Source organism: Mesocricetus auratus, unplaced genomic scaffold (genome assembly GCF_017639785.1).
Source record: "Mesocricetus auratus isolate SY011 unplaced genomic scaffold, BCM_Maur_2.0 Super-Scaffold_15014, whole genome shotgun sequence".
NCBI classification, from domain to species: domain Eukaryota; kingdom Metazoa; phylum Chordata; class Mammalia; order Rodentia; family Cricetidae; genus Mesocricetus; species Mesocricetus auratus.
In genome coordinates, this window is record NW_024429186.1 from 13,241,964 (window position 1) to 13,263,830 (window position 21,867).

Consider the following 21,867-nt stretch of genomic DNA (forward strand, 5'->3'; position numbering starts at 1 on the left):
AATGCATCAATCTACAGAATGACTTCATGTAAATGGGATTTGTATATAAAGCAAATGAAAACAGCCATATTGTGTGACACTTTAACCTCAGCTTAGGTGAAATAAAGCCAGGTAAACCGCTTATTTTAAAATGTTTAAACCTTTAAACAAAACAATTTTAAACATGTTTATTGTTTCTTACTTTGCTCTGGTTTAGCAGCCCGCTGGTAGAACTTTAATTCAGTGAAAAGAGGTCCATTGTCACTGGGTTCCTTAGAACACAAGAGTCAATTAAAATTATTGAATTATTTTCACCATGCCTTCAAAGACAGAGTATGTCTAATTTTTCCTACAACACAATGTAACTTTGATGTTTAAATTTATACTACTAAAAGATTAGCTTCAACTCCTTAGAAATATTTTACATGTTCTCACAATAATCTTTCTCTTAAGCTCAACTTTCATAAGTGATAAATTATACACAATCAGAAATATATAGTTCAGTCTTTACAGAAGTTTAAAACAAATGTTTAAACTAATTTTCATCTTTATTAAGCAAAGGCCAGCGACCATGCTAACTGTATCACCACCAAGGGACTACAAGACATTTCTGCGATTTAATGAAATCCCAATACCTTACTTAACCGATTAACGTAGAATCCCATTCCTTTCCTTCACCCTAGCACGGTTCTCCCCAGCTCTCAGAACTGGCAGGAATGCATCTGCATCTCCAGAGCAAGACAGCACTGTGCCCTTTCTTTCTGACACTGGTTCCTACATTTTTCAAACCAAAGAAACCTAAAACGTTTTTAAAATCAAAAAGAAACTGAACTAAATAATTGTTTTCCCCAATTTTACTAGACAGATCTATTTCCTATTTCAAGGGATATTAACCATTTGAACTATTAGTAAAGAGACAAACATTTACAAAAAGATATTTTACACAACAAGAGATAACAGCCCATAATGAGTTTCATGTTGTTTAAATATGGGTAAGAAATAGCTTATAATTTTGATGACTTTTTAAATGGCGAGCTTTGTCTGGCTGATTGATATAAAGTAGTATTTACTTAATGTTTGATATTTTATACTGATTTTAAAGGAATGACAACTTCAAATATGAAAGCAAGCATCTCCAAGCTATCTGAGCAAAGTATTTTGGACAGAAACCCTGCACAGCTGGAGTTAAGGTTCAGAGCTCATTACAACTGGCAAAGACCTGAGTGAGCTTCAGCATGTCAGTGTGCTCTTCCCCACCTCAGAGACATCTGCTCCAAACACTGAAAGCAAGTACAGCCACTTTTTCTTCATTGAGGAAACCCTCAATTACTACACAAGTTAATTTTGGTCCTTGAGATGTCAATAAAAGTCTTTATTACATAGACAGTTCTGTCAGCTCACAAGTCTCCAGGTAGCATGCTTACAGGACCCTGCTCATCTGCAATCAAGCAGTACCTAGCCACAGAGAGCAAGGAAGCCACTAATGGCAGCAGTCGGTCAGAAAGAACCTAAAGAGTTTCCCACACTTGCCTCAGAAGAGCAGGTCACCAAGCCCTGACCCAGGATGAGGTCCGTATACTCAAGTCTGAATGTCAAGACCCTGACTGGTGTTAAGCAAGAAACTCTCCCATACCTGTGGCCATTTCCTAGCAGCAACAGGAGCCAGAAACCTGAGCAAACGTTTTAAGCCAATGACTGTACACGTCACAGAGTAAGTGTAAAAAATGAAGAAAGTAAAATTAAAGAGAAGGAATTTTGGTTAACTTTCAGGATGACTCATTAATAAAACTCAGGCATAAAGGATGCTTTCCCAAGACTACTCCTGGCTTATTACCAACAGTATAAGATTTTTGATTTATTCAGTTTCAACCTACATCATATCAACTTTAATTTTCAAGTTTCCTTCGAGCAATAATTTATGAAACTTATAATGTGAATCAACCGTATAAATCAGGACACTATAATGCAGGCTTTCTGAGCACTTTCATACATTAGCTATCCAATAGACTTCCATTATGACAAAGTAAAGGAACTACTTCTTGGCACTGTGCTCCAGCTGAAGCAAGCTATCTGTGGAGAAAATACCTTATCTCAGAACTAAAATTGTATTAACATATTTCAAATCTAAAATACTTTGCCAACTCTGTAATAGCCAAGATTTAGAAAAGAAATTGGGACTGACATTTTAACTAGAATATCACTAAACGTTTCCCTAAGACTTCTAAGTGTCAAAATGACGATGACAACAGGAAAAAAAGTTAAAATGTGATATATTTCAATGGCACCATCCAAAAGCAACTGGCTGCCATTTAAAAATGAAGCTGTACAAAGTTTCTCCTTCTTACCAAAAAAATTAAGATATCTGAATTGGAAATTCAGAACACTCATCACAACATCAGGCAAAGTCCTTCCCAGGTGGCTGTGAGATAAAGACCCCAGTTCTCCAAGAAGGACCACCATGCACCAGCTCTTAGGCGGCACAAACTGGAAGACTATCTTCAGGCTTCCAACTCTGCTCCCATAAAGGTGAGAATGACTCAAAGAACTAGTTCCTTACTGAGCCTTAGGTTTACTGGGGGAGGAGGCAGGAATCAGAAAAAATTCTACTTGTATTATTCAATTTACTTATTTACTACTTCTTCCTAACCATCTAATTTCATACAGGCATGTATGCACGTGGGCGCGCGCACACACAGAGCCTCTTAAAGCAAACATAGCTAACTGTTCTGGTGACACAGAAGCACTATCCTACAGCTGCTTGCATCAGTCACGGATGAAGAAGGCCCTAAAGAGAAACAAAGAGCACCCCTGGGCAGGAAGGCCTGTGTAGGACATGCTAAGACACCTAACTTGTATGTGCATCTTATGTTCACACAAATGCCAAATGCAGGAGCAGTGTGTAGCTAGCTGTTAGAGCTCATTCACAAAGCAGGCATGTCAGAAGTAACCAAGTTTTCGAAGTGGAGACTCAGAGCAGAAACATGGGAAAGGATCTGAGTGAAGGAGCAGGTCTGCAGACGTAGTCCCATTGGACATGAGTACAGTGTGCAATGTAGCAAGTTCTACTCTGGGTCTCTACCTGGATACAGAGGAGCACCTGACACCAATGACCAGGCCCTGTGCAGTCTCATGACAACGTACAAGGCCTGGAAAGCGCTGCTTGGAATGTGATTACATAACTTTACAGTAAAAACCAACTTAGCTGTATTTCTTAAATAATGTGCCCATTTTTGCTCCAAAAATAAAGGCATGCTCATTTTTACAATGCACAAGTACTGTGGTACTTCTTCATAGAGCCATTCTATAAAGAACCCGGATGTACTAAGCTTCACATCTCGCTGTTCTGGTATCATGCCCAGTCAGTCATCTATGTTCTCTGAAAGCACAATCCTTGCTAGTGTTGCAGCAGTCACAGAAACTTCCCCAGCAGCCAGCAGGCTTTGCACCCATCTCCAGCACCACACACACAAGCACCTGTCACAACCCTCATGTTTATGTTTGAACGGCAACTGTTCTGATTTTAATGTGAGAGAGGTCTACTAATCCTACATGTTTGTATTTGATGTCTGCTTCCACTTTGAGGGCTACAAAGCTGTAAGAAGGGAAATGACGACCCAGCCTATTCCCAATTGAGAAAAGTGAATGGCATCAAAACGATAAAAGTAAATGAATAGAAAAGCAGGCAAAAGGGCACACAAAATTATACCTTAAAAATATTTTTAAAATAAATAAATAAAACAAGCATGTAAGAACTTCATAAGTAAAGGATATTTAAAACAGGGTCATTATCAAGTAACTTAAAATCTTCTTAGATTTTAGAGAAATTTAACTGGCATCTTGAGAAGGATATTAGAAGTGAAATTGTGTAATAAATGACAATACAGTGATTGACACAGGAATTTAAAGAACCCAAAGACGTCAGTCATCAAGGGAGCAGCAACCAGCTGTGGCTGAAGTGCCCCCTCTGAGAGCTGGGCAGCTGTTCTTCCAGGACCACAAACCACAACACTGGAAGAGCTACTAAAATATGAACCACAGGAAATCAAGCACCAGTTACCATCTCTTTACAAAGAACAAAGGACAACAGAACATATGGAATATTAGGCAAAATCTGAAAACAGACATCCTTAAAACTTAGAAATTCAATGTGTTCTGATTAAATAACTGGAAATTCCTATCCTACCCATCTCCCCTCAGCTAGATTAAGTCAAAAAGGCAGAAAGGTGAAGTTCATTCCACTTACAATAAAAATCACAATTCTAATATAGCATCACCTGCTAGAAGTTGAGCTTATACAGAACAAAACAAATCCAGTCACTTAGACCAGTATGCAAATGAGCCAGCTGCAGAGGGGTCTGAAAGCCTGGACCATCATAGGAAGCTCACTTGTTTCTCAAAGGAATCCTTTGAAGACACTCAGAAAATCATCTTAGCCTACAGGTGTCATGCTTCCAGGTGTACACAAGACAGGTACAGATGACTTCCCACAACTCCATGTACATGACAAGTGTTACTCTAAGAACTCTAGTTCCTCTGCTTGGCAGCAAACCCAGTGATTCAAAAGGAATGCCATTCCACAATGAGAAAGAGAGCTCCAAACTGGAAGGGCAGGAGACACAGATAGGCACTAACTCAATGTGCCACTTGGGAAGGGCACAGGCTGAGTCAGGCTTCCCACTATAAATAAAGGCTTGGAAGCACTCATTCCACAAGCTCCACAAAGGTGCTCAAGGCCTGCTGCACTCTAGATGAGACATGAAGGGTATTCCCAGAGGTCCTGGGGTAAGGAGCCAGTGCAGTCACTGGGATCATATGCCAGTGCTGGAGACACCAAAGCCAGTCAGACTCCAAGAGCCTAACACAAAAACACTTCTAGAAAAATTAAAGACCATGACACCTTATGAATAAAGACACAAAAGGCCTGACCAACGCAGTCCCAGAACTACATAAGGAGCCTGCCGCAGCCTGCCTAACTGGGGTGTGTGCTACAGGGTTAGTTCAGTATCAGAAGCCATATTAACCAAATAAAGGCAAAAACTCTAACGAGCCAGCTAAAAAGATATATAAAAGCATTTAAAAATAAACGAGTAACCTATAAACTAGAAGGAAATAGTCATAACACACATATCTGAAAATATGATTTATCCAGAATAACTTGTCCTACTCAACTATAAAAAGCAACACAACAACCCAGTTATTAAAAATAATTTTCTTAAAGAGAAAAGAAGCAAGAGACCGAAGAAGCACTTATCACACAAAACCACACGACTGTTAGATATTCACAAGAAAAGGGGATTCAACGGTGCTTGTGAAATAAATGCAAACTAAGGTTGCAGCAAGACACAGCACCTGCCTCCCATAAAGGCTGCGGAGTACGCAAGCTCACACCTACTACAGGCAAGCACTAGACCAGGCAGAGCCGACAGCAACCACTGGCAATGTGAAACCAGAAAGCCACTTCAAAAATACATCCAGAATTTTTTTTTAAGTGAAATGTGTATCCTCCCTATAGAGAAGTGATTTGAATTCCATGAGAAACCAGCCTATCCCATCAAAATACCACTCCAACAATGTACATGGAAGGTCTGTTCACAGTTGCCCAAACTGTAAACAACCCCAAATGCTTTCAACATGACAATAAAATGCAGTAAGTGACTGATACACTAAAAATACTGGTGACCCTTTAAAATACCATGCTGAACACACACCTATTGCTCTAGACAGGCAGTAGTTGAGAAGAGGGCAGGCTCAAACACAGGACAGCGCTCTCCAGAGGCTGCAGAGACAGGGAGAGTGGCCACAAAGGGCAAGAGTGACGCACTGACACGTCAAATACTGATTCATTAGCTATGCATTTTACTGAAAAATTACACTTCTTAGTACATGCTTTTAAAAAGCTCACAAAACAAGGGCTAGTGATAGCTCACAACCATCTATAACTCCAGCTTCAGAGGATTCAATGCCCTCTTCGGCCTGCAGGGCACCAGGCATGCACATGGTGCACAGACATAGATGCATGGAAACACACATCAAATAAATAAGTTAGAGAGAAAAGGAAAAAACAAACTCAATCCCGGCCTAAGATACTTGGCTCCCAGGGGAAAAATAGATTTCTATTTGAAAACAATAAAGTGAACCGACAAATTCTGAGGCACTTCTAACTCCCAGGTTCTACAACCTTTAGAAAACCAAAGAGGACAGGGGACCAGCACTAACCTCTCTGCCAACCCACTCTGCTGGCTCCTCTATTTAACAAGGGTCTACACACTGATCAAATATAGGGTGTGCAGAGCTACAAACACTGCTGAGTAAAACAGTGCAGAAAAAAAACAAATAGAGATTAAATATGAAGATGCCTTAGTTCTCCAGTCTGTAACTGGCCTCGTTACTCAGTGTGCTTCTTCTGTCCAATGGGGTGCTGCCAATCCCTGCACATCAGGAACTAACGTGCACCATGACTACAGCAACGAAGACTATAGCCACAGCGGAGAGAATCACAACCTCGTAATACGAACAGGGAGGTGAATAAAACTGACAGCAGGCAAAATAAATAAACAGATAGATGGACAGACGGACCAACTGATAAACAAACATCCAGAACAAAATGCAAAATACAAATCAGCCTAGCACGATGTTCCAGGATATAAATATGAATCACACCTGCCTAGTGGAAACAGCTAAAACCAATAGTCCCATCCCGGCAGACCCCTGTGGTTTCCCAGAGAGCCTCAAATTGTGCCACTCTGTTCACAGGAGCTGAAGACTGAGTTCAAGTTACTTAAAACTATAAAGCTACTTACGTGCCTCATTAAATACTTATGAAAATGATGAGCAATGCAATACCTTATGGTTTAACTAAATCTAATCATCAAAAAAGATGCTTTACAAAATAAATACCAACTTACATGACAAAAGAGAAAAATGAGCAGTATTTTCTTACCACTTTCACAACACAGGGTGCATCACTGCCAACCGGTTTGGAAGAATTTGTGTCCGCTGTTTAAAGAGTGAGACAGTCACATCAGAACAAGCAGTGTTATCATAGACAGCATCTGACAGACACTTGGGCCTACAGCCCTGCAGTCCTCTACAGGGTGAAGCCCAGTTCTTTCGGGGCATCATTACAGCCCTGCACCTGGTCTAAGACTTTCTTCATGTGTGGAATACATCTAGTAATGTTTTGGTTTCTTCTACTTGATCAGCTGTTACAGGAAGAGTTGTTGTACAAAGACTATTTCTTTCATTCAGAAGCTGATGTACTATGAATTCCTGGAGGATGGGGACTAGTGAAATCCCAGGGTCCAACAAGCCATAAAGCCCTTTAGGAAAGGATAGCCAGAAGCACAGAAGCTGACCCAGATACTGGTTAGTGCAGAGCAACACCTGAGGCACTGTCATGCAGAACAGGAAGTCTTCCCAAACTCATCAACAAGTACCCACAGTAGGCCATTTTCTAAGAAACGGAAATTTGAAGCTGGGGCAGTTGTAGCCTTTAATCCCAGCACTCAGGAAACAGAGGCAGGTGGATCTCTGTAAATTGGAGGCCAGCATGATCTACACAGTGAGTGCTACACAGAGCTACACAGAGAAACCCTGTCTCAGTGGACAGGGGAAAAACAAAAAACAAAAACAAACTTGTGGCTGCCATTTGAGCAGTAAAATATAGACATCACATAAAATAAAAAGTATGTTTGATGTGATAGGAGTAATGGTGGGAAAATTTAAACAGTGAGGGAGGTAGGCAGTGTTAAGAAGAGCCTGGGGCAAATGGACAGCACTAGAAGAAACCATCCTCAGTGAGGTAACCCAGTCACAAAGAGAGAAACATGGTACGTACTCACTCATATATGGATTTTAGACATGGATCAGGGGAGTGCCAGCATACAATCTCACTGCCAGAGAGTCTGGGAAACAGAACCTTCATCCAGTGACTGATGGAAGCAGAGGCAGACACCCACAGCTAAACACTCAACTGAACTCCTGGAATCCAGTGACAGAGAGGGAGGAGTGATGAGCAAGGGGTCAAGACTGGGCTGGTTTAACCCACAGAAACAGCTGACCTAAACAAGGGGGAGCTCTTGGATCCCAAACTGATGGCTGGGAGGCCAGCATCAGACTGATCCAGACCCCCTGAATGTGGGTGTTAGTGAAGAGGTTAGGCAATCTATTCAGCCTTGAGTAGATCAGTATTTACCCCTGGTATACAAATGGTCTTTGGGTGCCCATCCCACAATGAGGGATGCTCTCTCAGCCTAGACTCTTGGGGGAGGGCCTAGGCCCTGTCCAGAAGGAAATGACAGACTCTGGAGATCCCCCATGGAGAGCCTCACCCTCCCTGGAGAATGGGGTGGAGATTGGGTGACTGGTGGGACAGGGGAGGAGGGGAGGGAGAGGGAGCTGGGATTGACATGTGAAGCAAGCTTGTTTCTAATTTAAATTAAAAAGAAGAGAGGCACATTAAAAAAAAAAAAAGAGGAGGAGGAGGAACCTGGGGTATCACTGAAACCACGAAACAGTTTAAGCCATGGGAATTCACAGGAACAGCATTCCATGTGGACTAACACCAGGCCCCAGTATACGAGCGTTACATGCATTTGCAAAGCCAGGAGACCAATGCACAGAGAAAAACATGATACGGAAACAAGACCCATTAGAAAAGCAGCAGGGAATAAACATGAAGGGCTTTACAGTCAACATCAAGGCTAGGACTGCTGCTATAAGTGAGACAGGAAACCTCCAAGGTTTTGTCAAAAGGACTACTGGCATGAGCTAATTCTGATGGGACTGCTTGGAAGAACTGTGTACAGGTCAAGAACAGATGCAGGCAGAGCAGGGAAGGGATCTAGCTAGTATAACTAATGGGGCAGAGTGTGGTCAACAGCTGCTTGGGTACACCAAGGTAGTGCTATCAGGCTGTGAGCACAGACTCAAAGGGCAGCTAACAGGACCTCGATGGACTGGATGTAGAGAATGAGGCGCTTGTGGGTTTGGGCAGAAAACTGCACAAAAGCTGCAAATGGAGAAATACAAGACAGAGTGCTTTGGGGTATCATGAAATACTTGCTAAACACCCAAGTTCAGATGTTATTATGGTTTTAATCTAAAATATTCACCCCTAGTTCTGACCCACACTCTTTGCAGCCTGGTCTGCTGTACCGTGATAGCTCTTCTGCCAGACACTCCTGCCACTACCAGGTCCCTCATGTATATGAGTCACAGCTCTAGGTTCAATGTCTGTGAGCCAAAGTCAATCCTCCCCCTTAGGGTGTCTGGCCATAGCAACACAAGGCTGCTGATGCAGATCCTAACCATCACTGCATACCCAAGTCTCAAACTTGTAAGTGATAGCTGAAAATGCTACCTATCAGGCTGAGGATCCAGTTCAATGAAATAGCACATGAATGCTCTGCACAGGTGAAGTCTAGGTTCAGTCTCCAGAACAGTTTAAATGATAAGACTGGAAGAAATCTCCTCAGGAACAACCGATAGAGAAGAAAGAAATGCTAAGACCAATCCCAAAGACACCCCCACCTCGGAACAGAAGACAGGCAGACTGAGAGAACAGGCAATGGAAACCAAAGAAGGGTTGCTGCCAAGCACTTCAGACACAGGACAAGTTTCTAGAGACACTCAATCAGCGAAGGAGGAGCTCTGAGCTCCCTAGGAAGAGCCCCAGGGAGCAGCACTTAGATACTGAATTAGTAATAAGGCAGTTCAGAATCTTTAACAAAACATGAAAGTGAAGATAGCATCCAGTAATACTGCACACTCAAATAGGAAGAGGGAAAGGAAACGCAATGACTTCTCCACGACACATTCACACACTATGCCAGACACAAAGAAGAAAGCTACGCCTTGTCAAAAAGTACATGTTTACCCAGGAACTGAGAAAAGTATTCAAGTATGGAAAGTGTCATGAAAGAAAATAAAGGGAATAAGCATGCACATGCTCTGTCCAAAACTCAGCTATGGAAAAGAAAAGCAACAAGCACTAAGTAAAATCAAAATGGAGAGAGATTCAGACATTACACTCAACTGCTGCTGATGAGGCAGGGCAGCTTCAGTGTTAGTGCACACAGCAAATCCTCCTCCACACAGAGAGCAAAGTCCTACCTCACAGATGGTTCATCGGGTATTAAAAATACTTACTAGTCGATGACACCTTCTAATGGTAGAAATAAAACATCCAGCACACACACAGAAGCAAATTCCAAATTAGCAAAAGATCACAAAAGCAAGGACACTGAAATAAAAAAAATTCTTTGCAATAATTGAGCAGAGGGTAGCATGGTGGCTCAAACACAGACTTTAGGGAGATAAAATGAACAACCTACTTAGTAACAAGTTCCAGTTAACTAACTAAGTCCTGCAGTGACCACAGCACCTCCTCTAAATCACAAGCTTAAAACACACATTCCGCTGGTATGACTAACATAATGGGATGAAGACAAAATGCCCCATAAAAAGATGCAGCATACGCAACTGATGGTACTGTTGGGGTAAGTTCTAGAAACTTTAGGAGGTAGGACATAGCTGGAGAAAATCACTGAGTGGTGGAAGCCAGCAGGATCATCTTGCCCTGGAGCCTTCCTCTACTTCCTGCACACCAGACGTGACTCTCCTGTCACATGTTCCTGCCATCATGACACACTGTCCAAACACATAGGCAGGGCATGGGGCCAAACAGCATGAACTGAACTCTCTAAACTCAGGAACCACAATGACAGTGTCTGTTGCCGCCCCCATCCCCCATGGGTTACTTTATCACAACAATGTGAACACTTCATGTACAACTACTTTTTCATAGTTTATAAAGACTTTCACTGTATATAAATATAGCCTACTTCATCAGGACAGCTCTGGTTCTAAACAAAACCAGAGAAGCAACATGTACTTTTCCAAAGGCAAATACTTTCTCTAACAGGAGGCTCGTGTACAAGATACTGTGCAAAGCGCCGTCTGGAAGCTGTGTTTCAGGAGCATAAGTGCAGAGCAGAGCTCCCAGGCTTGGAAGTGAAGCAGGGTTAACTCAGTGGAAACGGCTGCTCTTCTTTTAGGGCTCTCAAACCCCAGGATGCACCCAGTCACCTAAAGAGCTTGTTCAAACAGCACTGCAGGCCTTCCCCATGGTTTCTGAATCATGGGTAGGGTAAGGTAGGGTAGGGTAGGGTACGGTAGGGTAGGGTAGGGTAGGGTAGGGTAGGGTAGGGTAGGGTAGGGTAGGGTAGGGTAGGGTAGGGTACACAAATGGCAATTCTAACAAGCTTCCAGATGATGTTAACCTTAACTGTAATATGAACATTCCCAGTCTGATGTTGCTTGAAAGGGAAAACAATTAAGTTTTCATTTTATAGTAATTACTTGAAAGAAAAAAAGTTAGTTTCATTTTAAAGATCTTTACAGCTGTGATTTGTTTTTAATATCCATACATTTCATTTTATGTAAACTACTAAACATAAACTTTGAAACTTTCAGAGCGAGTGATGGTTACAAGGCCTGGTTGGTACTCCAGAGGACTGGAGCTCAATTCCTACCATCCACATGGTAGCTCACAATCATCTGTAACTCCAACCCCTTCTAGCCTGTGCCAGAAATAAACAATTTTTAAAAAGCTGTGCCAGACATAACGGCATATGTGTTTATTCCAACACTTAGGACACAGAGGCAGGAGGATCTCTGTGAATCCAAGGCCAGTTTGAGCCTCACAAGCACATAGTGAGACCATACCTCAAAAAAAAAGAAAAAAGTAAACATCATTAAGAAAATAACAAAAAAAAAAAAGAAAAGAAGTAACTAGTTAACTAACTAAATCAAGACTAGAGGTAGAAATAGCAGGCCTCTAGTCAAGGCCTTCCTCAACTGTATGAAGCATTAAAAAACCAATATTTACCAAAAAAGAAAAAAGAAAAAAAAGAAAAAGAAAGAAAGAAAAGAAAAAATATAGTAGGGCAAAACCACAAAATGCAAAGACAGAGAAATGCCCAAAGCAAACAGGGTCTGCAGTGTATTCTCACAGGTATTCTTGGGGAAATCGACAGTTGTACATGGTATCAAGGTTGGTTTTCATTTTGTTCTGTTGTTTTGGTACAAGGTCTCAATATGTAGCCTTAGCCAGCCTGGTAATCACAGAGATCTGCCTGCCTCAGTCAGTGCTAGGATTAAAAGCCTGTACCACCACAGCCAGCTACATAAACCGTTGTTGTTATTTTTGTTGTTTAAGGCAGGGTAGCCCAGCTGTCCTGGAACTTGCTCTGTAGACCAGCCTGGCCTCAAACTCAGAGATCTGCCTGCCTCTGCGTCCTAAGTACTGGGATTAAAGGTGGGAGCCATCACCACCCAGCAAGTAAATCTTTTTTTTGTTTCTCTGTATTGTTTTGGAGGCTGTCGGTCCAGCCGGGCCTCGAACTCACAGAGATCCGCCTGCCTCTGCCTCCCGAGTGCTGGGATTAAAGGCATGCGCCACCAACACAAAGCCAATTTTATAGATCTTTATAGCTGTGGGTTTTAAAATGTTTGTACTTTGTATTAGGCTTGACCTATGTTCGTTATATTAGTTAACATGCTTATCTTGGGATAGTTGGAGACCAAGTTAGAACTCTGAACTTCTTTGAGTTTACTGAATTACCAACATTAAAAATGATTTACTTGCTGGGCGGTGGTGGCGCACGCCTTTAATCCCAGCACTCAGGAGGCAGAGGCAGGCGGATCTCTGTGAGTTCGAGGCCCGGCTGGACCGACAGCCTCCAAAACAATAGAGAAACCCTGTCTCAAAAAACAAAAAACAAAAAAAAAAGAAAAGAAAAGATCTATAAAATGAACTATACATAGAGTTGGAAGAAAAAGGATGTGTAGACCTTTCTTTTAGTCTCAAAGAGAGTTTAATTAGACTGTAGAAATCTTAAGGCTCTAAGGATATTGAGCTTACCAGTGACATCATAGCAATTTTTCTATAATAAAATATCTACTTATATGTCAGAGATGAATTTATGATCAACCACACAATCTTAACACAGATTATGAACAGCACCTTACTTAAATGAGACACTACTTCGTAAGAAGAATTCAAGTCTTTACACTGATGACTAGAAACCATCATACACTTACCAAGATATATGCAGCCAAAGCCTCCTTGGCCAATAGGCAATCCTAGTTTCCATTCCTTTTTAGACATGTCGGTTATGACCTCCCCAGCGGCAAACTGCTCTGCAAGGCGCCTCTTTGCAGGACCCTGTCTTCCAGCCTGAGCTGCTTTTACACGTGGCATTTTCTCTGTAATACAAGACAAAGCAATTTTGCTCACAATTATAACCTTGGAAGTGTTTAAAACGTTCCCCCACAAAAGGCTTCTACTCAGCAAGGGCTGTTCAAGACTAAAGAGAAGGATGTCTACTAATTCTGATCTGTAACAGCTAGGATCCTGTTTGGTTGTCACTAAGCTTCGAAGAGAACATAAATATAATGATCTATGCAATGATGAAAGCACTTTAAGTCCCAGTGGCATATCATCTATGGCTAAAATACTATTCAGTAACAACAAAACAAGAACTGCTTTGTGCAACTAGGAAAGGCAAGCAGTTAGAATGCACACCACCTGGCAATGCAGCCAAGGCATCCAAGCAGACACTGCAATCCCAATTAAGTATGGACAAGGGGTAGGACCATGGCATTTGGGGCGCAAGAATAGGTGTTGAGTAGGAAGGCTGCACCAACACCATTTACAATCGACACAGGCTCAGCAGAGAAGTAATACACACCACCAGATAGCTTCAGTCTTGACCAACCAATATGTCCCTTCTCCCTGGACATCCTAGAAAAGTGGCTCATTCACTTTTCTCACCAGCACAAGTGGAACAGAATGTTATAGGAAAACTGTTTCCCTGGGGAAGAGCATGACTGGAATCAAGAACTTTGGACCCCAAATATGTAAGTGGCTAGCTGGGAAATTTTGGTCAAAGCAAATATCTCTAAGCTTCAAATGGACTCAGGTATAACTCACTGCACCGAGTACAATTTTATGTACATACATAAAAGTTAGCTGCATGATTACAAATTCTTCTTTCTATAAACACTAACTCAAAAGATTTCCTTAAGATTCTAGTTCCACCAGTTGTGTTGGTGCACACTGGTAGAATTTGCTAAAGGAGGCAGAGGCAGGAGGATCATGTGTTTGAAGCAAAAAAAAAAAAAAAAAAATCTACAGTTCCCTAAAAACAGCAGAAGACATAAGCGAGAGAAGGGAGCAACTGAACAGACTGGCCTGCAACACTTAGAATGCTATTTCAAATGGAAGTCTGTTAAGAAACATTCTGAACCCAGATATACTAAACACCCTATATTAAAATATTTGTTTTCTTAGGACTAGAGAGATAGTTCAATGGTTAAGAGCTCTTCGGAGGTCCCAGGTTCAAATATCAGCACTCACATAGTGGCTGACAACTATCTGTAACTCTAGTTCCAGGGGATCTCATGCCCTCTTCTGGCTTCCTCAGGCACCAGGCATGCACATGGTATAGACATGTAAGCAAAATGCCCATATACATAAGAAAAATAAACATTAAAATTAGTGATTTGTTTTCTTGTTTTTAAAAGCATGTATAGAATGTCTGTGTTGGTGTCTGAGGAGGCCAGGAGAATGGGATCCCTTGAGCTGGAGTTACAGGGGGTTATGAGCCATCTGACATGCAGGCCAGAAACCAAACTCGGGTCCTCTGCAAGAACAGTATATGCTAGTAACTGCTAGACTATCTCTCTAACCCTAGCCCCCATCCACACCCACATTCATACCCACACCCCCACACAGGGGGGGGGAGAGAGAGAGAGAGAGAGAGAGAGAGAGAGAGAGAGAGAGAGAGAGAGAGAGAGAGAGAGAGAGAGAGAGAGAGAGAGAGAGAGAGAGAGAGAGAGAGAGAGAGAGAGAGAGAGAGAGAGAGAGAGAGGAGAATGAGAATGAGAATGAGAATGAGAATGAATTAGACTGGAAAGCTCAGCAAATACACTCCAATTATGACTACATATACAAGAATTCCATATATGCAAATAGAGATGCTGTGATAGTTAACCTTGGTTGTCAACTTGACTACATCTGGAATCGAGTAAAACCCAAGCAGCTCAACTGGGCACACTATGAAGGGCTTTTCTTGAGTGAGTCATTTGAGTGGGGGAGACCTGCTCTAACCCTGAGGCACGCCTTCTGGTGGCAGCCAGTGTCAAAGGACATGGAAGAAGGAAGCATTTGCTTTTTGCCTGCTTGCTCTCAGTCTCACTGGCAAGTTCATCTACCTGTTGCTAAGGCATTCCTTTGCTGGTATTAGAACTTACTTCTTCAAGATTCAAACTTAAACTAAAGACTACTAGTAGCTCTCCAGGACTTCCCTGAAACTCTAGCACCAGCCAGGAGGGACTGTTGAGACATTCAGTCTTCTCTTTCCAGAAGACAGTCCCTGTTGGGCTACTCGAACCACAGCCTAATCCATGCTAACAATCTCCTTTTAATATACACATTCATTCTATCAGTCCTGTTTCTATAGAGAACCCTAATGCAGATACTTTATTAACTGATAAGGAAACCTTTAAGTCTACCTTTTCCCTAAAAATCACTTTGTGTATTTTCCCAATTCCAAGCTTCTCTGAGGTGAAAATCATCTTCAAAGCAAAGGAACTCAGTGCTGGCATTTCCTCAGATCAGTTCTCTCAAGGTGCTTTTAATCTGTGCTGAAACCTTGCCCAACAGACTCTCAGTGACAACCATGGCAACCAGGACTCAAAACACAGATTAAAGATTAACTTCTGCACCTCAGTGGCAACTCTTCTTGAAAAATTAACTTGAACACACAACAGTCCCCAGCACTAACATGGTTTCTTCTAAACTTCACTCAGCTTCATCAAATCACAGCAATTTCCTATTTGATTATTTCCTTTTACGTGTCAGAACCATTTTCAATGACTTTAAAACTCTTCTTTCTATAACTCCAGTGTCTGGACAAATGTAGAATTCTTTTCTACATGTAATAAAAATACCATACTGTACATTAAATCTGCCTCAGCATTATTTCATATAGATTTGTGGTAAATAAAGTGCTGTGTATTTTTTTTCTCCAAGTACAACTATTGGCTCTTATTTTTAGTTTCACTTAGAGCCAGCTATAAAGATCAGGAATGTCGGGCCTAACACTAGTTCTAGGGAGCTTTGAAGCAATGCTGAGCCTCCCTGAATCTCTCCCCTCTACACCCCCAAACCATACAAGAAACTCAGAAGCCTAGGTTAACATCCACAGCCAAACTGGGAAATGGTTTCCTGTCTCCACAACACAATGTAGATGGTACTGACAAGGCTGCACATACGACTCTCAAAACTTCAACTCAAGAAGATGCTGCAGCTACAGTCAAAGTGAGCTTCACATGGAAGACTTGTGTTTGTGAGAACAGCAGGCAACCCTGTGCAACTGGGAAACCATGTCCTACACAATTGATGCCAGATTGGGGGAAGGAGGGTTTATGGGGCTAGGGATGGACACCCGCATCCCTTCAGAAAAAAAATTTTCCTCCTCACCTGCATGGGGGGGGGGGGACACGACAGCTATGGCTATTTCAAAATAAAATAGAAGTGCCAGCTGGGTGTGATGGTTCTGTTAACCTAGAATACTGTGCATAAACGTGAAATGGCACACAGCAGACCAGCAATCTCTTACTAACCTTTCCACAGATCATCCGTGTTATCCATGATCAAACAAGGTCAAAAATAACCTAAATGCAAAATTCCAGAAATAAACACTTCATAAAGTTTAATACTGTGTGCCATTCTAAGTAATGGGTGCACCCAGAGCCATCACTCTGCCTAGCCCTCTGTGTGGGCACCACCCCTTGTCTAATGCATCCCCACTATGTATGCTGCTCTTCCACAGTTATAGAAGTCATCTCAGTTACCAAGTATCTGTGATATCACAGAGCTCGTGTTTAAGTGACACAGTCGACAGCTCACCACTACCTCACAATACTTGGTCTCATTAAGGAGGCAACATTCCCATCCCACAACAACACTGAGTACAGGAGATAGATGTCTGAGACACAGAAACCACAGGCCCCTCACTTAATCAGACACTCTGCTGACTCCACTCACCTTATAAAGTAAAGTGGATCTATACTATGTGCATTGGTCAGCAGTGTGTATAAGCTCCACTAACAGTCATGGTTTCCAGGATCCACTGGGATCTTGGAATGACTCCCTGGGATAACAGAGGACTGCTATACTTAAGTAACTTCTTTAATCGATTATTCCTTTGTTCCTTAAATTCACAAATGTGAACAGGAGACAGAAATGAGAGGTACAGTTTAGAACGCTGTACTTGAACTAGACACAGGTATATGACTGAAGCCTAGCGCTACTGAATCCAAACTAAAAGGAACAAGAGATCAGAACCTGCCTAGGCTACAAAGACAGATCCTGTCTTTAAAAAAAAAGAAAAGAAAAGAAAAAAGAAACACAATTGTACTTGAAATTACCTTTTATGAAAAGTATACACATAAATACATATACAAGCCTTCATATTTAGCAATCCCACCCACAGAAAAGCATAGAAACAATAACCAATTCAGTAACTTAATTATACGTACTCCCCAGCACATGAACCATATTCTTGAAATACTATTTCCATTAAAAGAAACCAGCCTCAGGCTGAGAGCTCGGCCAGTAACATACTTGCCATGCAAGCATGAGGGCCTAAGTCTAACCCCTAGGACACTGGCTGCTGTGGCATGCACTGGTCATCGCATCACAGAGGAGGCAGAGACAAGTGGACCCCTGAGGCTCACTAGCCAGCCAAACTAGCCTAACCCCAGTGAGACCTTGTCTCAAAGAAAGGGCATGGCTCCTGAGGAATATCACCAGACATGGTCCTCTGACCTCACACAGGAGCCCAAAGAGCCTCTTCCTGCCATCATAAATGTCCCTTTCCTGGTATGTACTTCTGGAGGCACAACTACCTTTGGTGAGCTCTACTGTACCAGCTCTATTTGAGCTCTAGACCCATCACCATGCCTCCGCGGCTCTGACTGACTACCACTGCACGGGAAACCACTCTTACTTTCTAGTTAAGAGTAATAGGAAGTCTCCTAGCTTCTGAGAACAAGGAAACTGGATGTGTCGATCTACTGTTGCTTTGCAGGCAATTTCTGAAAAAGACAACTTCTTAAGCCAGGAACCCCTGCTCACAAAAATAAGATAACCACACATACTTGTGAGCTGGTGAGCGCTCAATGAACTGCAGACACTGTGCTCACATCCATAGAACATACACTAAAACTGGAACCACACAGAGATTATTAGCATGGCGGCGCCTGTGCAAAGGTAACATGCAAATTCGCGAAGCATTCCATATTTTTTTCTGAGGAGTGGAGGGGAAGGGGAACTGTGGTTGATGTAAAATAGCTAAAAATTTAAAATAAAGAACTGCAGACACTAATTTCAATTAAACAGCTACATAAGTACATTAGAGGTGTCTTCTAACAATAAAACCAATCCCAGCACTGAGGTTCCCACTAAGGAATACACAGAAAAACCAACTTGTCAGAAAGTTTCAATCTGTATAATTTCAGTACTCAGCTCAAGCCTACAGTAATAACGGCCTGTGCAACAGAGGGAAGACAGTCGGTTCATCCTCACATGATTGTTACATAATCTGACCATTTCTTTTCCCTTTAATTCTAAAGGAAATGCAGATGTAACTGAAAAGCACATCAAAATGCAAATCCACACTGCCCTTTGCTGAAATCACCCACTGTTACATTCCATATTAGCATATTCACCAAAATTTAATTGTAAACAGAGTGATTATAGTACTAAAGTTATTAAATACACAAAGCAAGCTTGGAACCATACATATTCAAAGAGAGTTTCAGCGGCAGATCAACTTTTATTTCTGAAACAATAACCTAATTAATAGTCAGTTCTGATGATAAAATGGCCCTCAGTTTTTCAGATAACAGTCCAAAAAAGTTCCCTATGAATATTAAAATAAAGTTTTATGAATAGATCTAAAATATCAATGCTATATTTATCACAATACCATACTGTATTTAGATAACTGGCTTTTTTCAAGTCCTGGATTCAAATTTGATGAGTGGGGGGTTGGGGGGGGTGGGGGGTGTGTGTTGTTGTTGTTGTTTAAGCTGGAGAGTGGGCAAAAAAGCTTGAATGAATCACAATGACACTCACACTCACTAAGCTCTACAAATTCACAGCCACACTGGGAAATCACAGTACAGCGTGATGTTCACTACACACTGGATGGCTACTCGTAAATTTCCCCTAAAATAGGTATGCATAAGCTCCGTTAGGGGGTTATATATTTTCATGAAATTTTCTTTAAAGCCATAAACTTCTGTGATGTGTTTCATAGTGCACAGAGATCCAGGAGAACTTACAGCCTGTCTTTCCATTACCATGGTACCAAGACCTCTGCACTAGCCTTTCTCCCACCTACTTCCTGTACACATTTACTGAAACTGCCCCCTTTCCCATAGAAACTACCTCTCACAGCACATGGTAAATCCTCCTATGTGTATAAGCTCCCTGGATGCAGGAACAAATATCTACAGATAGCAAAATGTCCCTGTTATTTTTCACTTGCAAGTACCTGATGCCCAGCTTCAAGCTCACGCATACAGCAGACTGCAGTGGGTACCAGCAATCCTTTCAAAGGCTCGGCAACTGCTCTCTAAAATGCCTATGTCAAATCATTTGTTTTTCTTCAGAAATTCCAATTCCCCTTTCCAAACTGTAATTCTCAGCAAATGATGCAACAGCCTAGTTTATGAGGAGAACACAGTTTCAGAAAGAAATTTCCTTATCTAAGACACAAGCATACAATCTACTTGCACCCACTCATATCCAGGTTACTGTCCAAACCTGACCTCCTCTCTTGTCACAATGGATGAAACCCTCCAGCTCACCTGCCATCCTGTGACCTGTAACGTGCATTCTATAAGAGACCATGTGTGGTTTTACTGGAACAATATGCTGTGAGATGACCAGAGTCCGAGAGAGGCAGTGGGAAGAGGGCTGGCTGGGTTCAAAGGGAGCCTGGCAGCAGTGCTGTGTGCTTAGGAACACATCATGAGAGACGATGGAAAGGCACATTTGGATCTTGGGCTGTGGAGGTTACTGACAAACTTAGCAAGCATGGAACTCTCAATGCCAGTATCAGAAAGAACCTTCTCCCCTGGCCTAGTTCTTAGCACATTTTTCAATGGTTTATTGTCTTCTTGCTAATAGATACAAATTCATTTTCAACATATATTCCATCTATAAAATGAATATAAACAATCTTGAACCCAAAGTCATAAATGCTCTGTAGTGCCACTGTCACTAGGCACACTGAGATGGGAATCAGTTTATAGAAGGGACTGGGGGGGTCTCCCAAAGGAGAAATTGATTGTGGATGGACAGATGGGTAAGGAGGGACTGGAACAGGAGGATTAAACAGAAAGGAGAAGAGAAGAGGGAAGGGAAAAAAGAAACATGGGGAGGAACAACTAACACTAAGGGTCATTTGTGGGGCCCTAGGGAAACCCACCATAGTAGAAGCTTCTTAAAGTACATACACACATGAAAGAAATTCAAAGGAGATCACCACATAACCACCCAGGGAGAAAAAGCCCCAATTAGACATCTCTAACCATCAAGTGAAACCTCCAGTGCCAGGAATGGGTTTTATCTAATTGAGTTGCTGGCCAAAGCGGCCCCATGGAAACCCCAAACAACCCAAGCTATTGCCAAAGCAATTGGTTACTCTCCAAAACCTGATGGCAAGGCCCTATGGTTGAAGACAAAACCTATATAAGTCAGAGCATGGAGAAGTCAAGCTGGTACCTACCTAGAGCCATCGTCCCTACAGGAAGGTACTCTGCTAGATACCAGAGGAGGAAGGTGAAACGGCAACCCAGTTACAAACCCTGTCATCTACAATGGTGACCTGCCTGCATACTACGCTGGTGAGAGAGGCACAGCAGTTGAGGGAATAACTAACCACTATCTGGTTGGATTTAAGGCCCACTCCACAAAAAGAAACCCAGGCTTGACACTGTTCAGGTGGCCAAGAACCTGAGAGTTGATAAGCCATGGACCCAGGGGAAAACCAAATACTCTGTGTGCTACAAGAACACAGCAACAAAATTACTTCTAACTCCATTATTCTACTCTCAGATCAGTGCCTTGCTCAGTCATTATCAACAGATGGGAACAAATGCTGCGACCTACAACTGGACAATGGACAAAGAGTGAGAGACCTCAGAACACTCAGTTCTAAATGTCTTCATCAAAGCCCTCCCCTCAGGGTACAGGGTACTTTGTGGAAGGTCTAAGCCAAACGGGATTCCGGTGCGGACAGGAGGAGTAGACACAAGTCCCCACCCAGAAACTATTTCCAACTTATGACCACTTGCAAAACCTAAAACCACTCACAAAAGTTAATTTTCTCCAACAGTCTCTCTGACTATACAAACCACGTTCAAGGGCAGGCCTCCGTCCAGCAGTAGACAGTCAACACAAAATCAATTCAATGGTATTTTTGGAGGGTTTTTGTCTCATTATGCTTTGTCTGGAATTTATTTACCTCACAGGTGTTCTGTTTATACACTATAGTTTCTGGTTTTGTGTTTGTATAGATTTCTATGTATGCAAGTGAGTCTGCATCTGTATGTGTTTATTTTGCTTTTGGTTTTGTCTTTTTTTCCTGTTTTACTTTTCCTATTCCTATTCTGGTGCGTTTGTTTTAGTTTTCCATTTTCTAATAACAGAGAAGAGAATGACTGAATTTGGGTAGATGAGGAGATGGGGAGGGTCTGGGGAAAGTTGGGGGAAGAGAAACCATGATTAGAATATATTGCTGGGAA

At 42.0% G+C, this 21,867-nt stretch overlaps 1 protein-coding gene and 1 non-coding gene across 10 annotated transcripts in view; one reads left to right on the top strand and one right to left on the bottom strand.

Annotated features, from left to right (window-relative positions):
* Vrk1 (VRK serine/threonine kinase 1) overlaps positions 1-21,867 on the bottom strand; it is a 71,267-nt gene that overhangs the window by 29,687 nt on the left and 19,713 nt on the right. For 8 of the 9 annotated variants that reach the window (XM_021226156.2, XM_013112082.3, XM_021226159.2 and 5 more), the window contains 3 exons: positions 13,084-13,248; positions 6,920-6,975; positions 182-251 (listed from right to left, as the gene is read on the bottom strand). In XM_021226156.2, the coding sequence (XP_021081815.1) occupies positions 182-251; positions 6,920-6,975; positions 13,084-13,243 (286 nt within the window). In that variant the 5' untranslated portion in view covers positions 13,244-13,248. Of the gene's footprint in view, positions 1-181; positions 252-6,919; positions 6,976-13,083; positions 13,249-16,671; positions 16,769-21,867 lie in introns of those variants that run through there. The other variant, XM_040742526.1, reaches the window with a different exon arrangement.
* Positions 18,248-18,357, top strand: LOC121139550. The gene has a single exon (XR_005876466.1). It is a non-coding gene; the product is annotated as a U6 spliceosomal RNA (small nuclear RNA).